Raw genomic sequence first — 3,452 nt, forward strand, 5'->3', positions numbered from 1 at the left:
CAGATGCTGCTGGTGCAATAAGCTGTAGTTTTACGTCCAATGGATGATGATCTGATTAGTCGACTAATCGCATAAATAATCGGTGACTAGTCGACTATCAAAATAATCGTTTGTGGCAGCCCTAATACTATACAGTACAATAACAGAGAAAACCCAACATCAGACGACCCCTTGTGCACAAGCACTTGGCAACAGTGGGAAAGAAAAACTCCTTTAACAGGAAGAAACCTCCAGAAGAACCAGGCGTCCGTCTGCTAACCAGTCGGTGGTGACGGGAGGAAGACGGGACAAAACATACACTGTGGAAGAGACACAATGACTAATAATAACTAATGATTAAATGCAGAGAGGTGTACATGGTGAGTGAAGAAGAAACACCCAGTGCATCATGGGAATCCAGCCCTAACTATATGCTTTAGCAAAAAGGAAAGTTTGAAGCCTAATCTTGAAAGTAGAGATAGTGTCTGTCTCCCAAACAACGGAAAATATGTCAGTAAATTCTAAACACCACAGCAGACACAATAACAGGTGAAACAAGAGCTGCTATTATGACTCTTTCCATCAATCAATAGTTTGGTTTCTGGATCAGGTTCACCTTTCTCCAGTGCACAAGGAGCAGAAGATCCTTCGACGCTGTAATAAACATAAGAGCTTCGTAGTGCTTTGGTTTGCGACCTTCAGCAGTGTCGTCGTGGCCTCGAGGTGAAACCCACTGATCGAGCACTCGAGCTGTTCTAGCAATCAGTGAATAACCTGTGATATTATCGTCTGGTTTATAATCTGTGCTGCTCACTGTGGCGTCATGGCTGGATATAAAAACACGTACCCGTAGGTAGCTTTAGTCCAGCTGCTGAAAACAGCTGTTCAGCTGAAACAGATGTGCAGAAATCCTGCTGTTTATCAGCCCAGAAGACGTTTCAGTGAAGGAAGATGTCTTTGAGCACGGACGGCTGATTCCCCCATTTTTGGACACACCACAGCGAAACGTATGTTGTTAAAAGAGTAAAGCTCTGATTACAGTCACTGTCATTTTTATATGAAATAAGTATCTGTTGGTGTGCAGTAGAAGGCAGGCCGTCGTTTCTGAGGAGGAAGCCTGAACGAGCGTGTGAAACTCACAGTATTTTTAATCTTCTGAAATATTGATTCCTTGTTTGTTCCTCTGATCCCGCTCAGGAGGTGCCGTACTCGGAGATCAAGAACGAGGGCAAAGAGGCTGACATCATGATCTTCTTCGCCTCTGGTTTTCACGGTGACAGCTCCCCGTTCGACGGAGAGGGGGGCTTCCTGGCCCACGCTTACTTCCCCGGCGCCGGCATCGGAGGAGACACGCACTTTGACTCCGATGAGCCCTGGACGCTTGGCAACGCCAACCACGACGGTTAGCCAAGTCTTTGCCTCTTTGACCTTGGCGCTCGCGCCGATTCCGCTGAAACATGCTGAGCGACGGTTATGAAACGCCAGCTAATGGATTAAATTATCATTTATTTTCTTCACTAACTTTTGCAAATTAAATTCCTCGAATGCGAAGATGTCCTCAGTCGTCGGCGCCGTATCTCTGAGCGCTGCTCTGTTTAGTCACTGGATGAAAAGTGGAGGCCAAAACACACTTCACTTTGTAGTTTTCTTCTTCTTCTTCTATCTCACTTTGACGAATGACTTGTGCCAGATTCCCTCTGCTTGAATAACTAACGTGTTGACAGAGAGAGAGCGAGACGCGGGCACTGATAGAGCGGGAGAAGGAATCTGGTTTGAAAGATTAGCACAAACGAGAATTAGCTCTGACAGAGAAGCTCTGAGTCTGCGTTCCCACATTACAGCCCGAGTTTCTTTTTTTCTCTTTCAGGCTGAAATAAGCATCCAAGGACACGTCCACGCTTTCATTTTAATGAAGACTTTTATTCAGACACGCGTATAAACGTAGCAAACCACTGATTCTCCTCCTGCAGGCGCTGTTTCTGCAGACAGCAGGGGTCTGAACAGCAAACGATTAAACATAAAGAATAGATGGGAGGCGGCTGTGGCTCAGGTGGAAGAGCGGATCAATCCGAGGTTTGTGGTTTGATCCTCAGCTCGACCTGTTTATAAGATGGTGATGCAGAACAGCTGCCCCTGATGCACGAAACAGCTAAACAAACCAAGTCTATTTAAATGTTTTAGACGCCGTCCAGCATTCAAAGAAAATGGCTTTTTACTTTATCTTAGATTACAGTGTGCTTATAGCATGTGGCTCGCGTTACCCACTGACTGCATATGAAAGATGGGTTATTGTGGGGGTGTTGGCATTATCTGCTCAGGTTCCCTAACTTGATTAGTTTCACAGTGAAATTAGCTGTAAAGATCAAAGCTGCATTCTGTGTCAGGCTGAAAACATATTTCTGAGGGAAGTTTGGACATTTTTACACGGAGGTCTGTGGAAACTGACACTCAGGACCCGCCAGCCTCAACTGGACATTAGAGAAACTGCTCGGATTCAGTTATGAGCCTGCACTGAAATCGTATCATATGTCTTTAAATTCAGAAAAACATCAAAGAAACTCAAAAGTGCACCAAAGGAAATAAACTCAGACACAGAAAAAAGTGCAAAGAAACAAAATGAGTTCGAAGAGATACAAAATGATCCAATCGAGATATAAAACAAACGCTGAGAGACAAAAGATTTTTGTGCCTCTTTAACATCATAACTATAAAGATGTAATTAAAGAACAACCATAAAGAGATTAGAAAGAGGTCAGAGATGTTAATGCGACTGCGTCCTTGGGCAACACATTGATCCCTAAATGTGCCCAGATGGTAAGACCAGCTCCTTGTGTGGTCGCTCTTTGCTGTCACTGTGCTGATGGCTAATTAAGAGCCAAGGATGGGAAGTGCCTTGAATAAAAGCTTTGAGACGCCGGCTTCACTTTTAATCCCCGGAGTTTGATTTCTACCCAAACTCCTCAACCAAGGAGGTGCTTAAACTTGAACCAACAGCGAGTGAAGAAGAAAAGCGTCTTACAACTAAGACGTCAGCATTTTAAAGAGATAAGGTTGGACATTTGATTGTTTTTGTTGTTTTTAAATGAGTGAATGCAGTAGTTAGGCAAAATTAATATGAAACTGGAAGCTTCTACCCCCAAAAACTTAACCAGATTCACCTAAACACTGACTGTTTAACTGTGGCAACTAAACTATTGTAACAACGTTGGCTTTTACGTGTAACAGTGATCAGTTTGAAACCTGTGATGGAGGCAGAGAGCAGTCGAGCCGGCTGTGAAAATGCACCAGTTTGTCAGGACGAACAGGTTTTTACATAAAATGGTAAAATTATTGATTAATCGCTGAATCTTCTCTCAGCATGTGTCTGTGTGGTCACAGGTCCTCTCTGCACGTCCTCAAAAAGCCTCTTTATCTCTGAAATCCCTCCACACACACACACACACACACACACACACACACACACACACACACAC

General features: G+C 44.0%; 1 protein-coding gene across 2 annotated transcripts in view; it reads left to right on the forward strand.

The window, feature by feature from the left end:
* Positions 1–3,452, forward strand: part of mmp24 (matrix metallopeptidase 24) — a 70,512-nt gene that overhangs the window by 39,672 nt on the left and 27,388 nt on the right. For both annotated transcript variants that reach the window (XM_005740890.2, XM_005740891.1), the window contains one exon: positions 1,177–1,381. In XM_005740890.2, the coding sequence (XP_005740947.1) occupies positions 1,177–1,381 (205 nt within the window). The remainder of the gene's footprint in view (positions 1–1,176; positions 1,382–3,452) is intronic.

This window comes from Pundamilia nyererei, unplaced genomic scaffold, assembly GCF_000239375.1.
Source record: "Pundamilia nyererei isolate P.nyererei 1_Seehausen unplaced genomic scaffold, PunNye1.0 scaffold00105, whole genome shotgun sequence".
NCBI lineage: Eukaryota > Metazoa > Chordata > Actinopteri > Cichliformes > Cichlidae > Pundamilia > Pundamilia nyererei.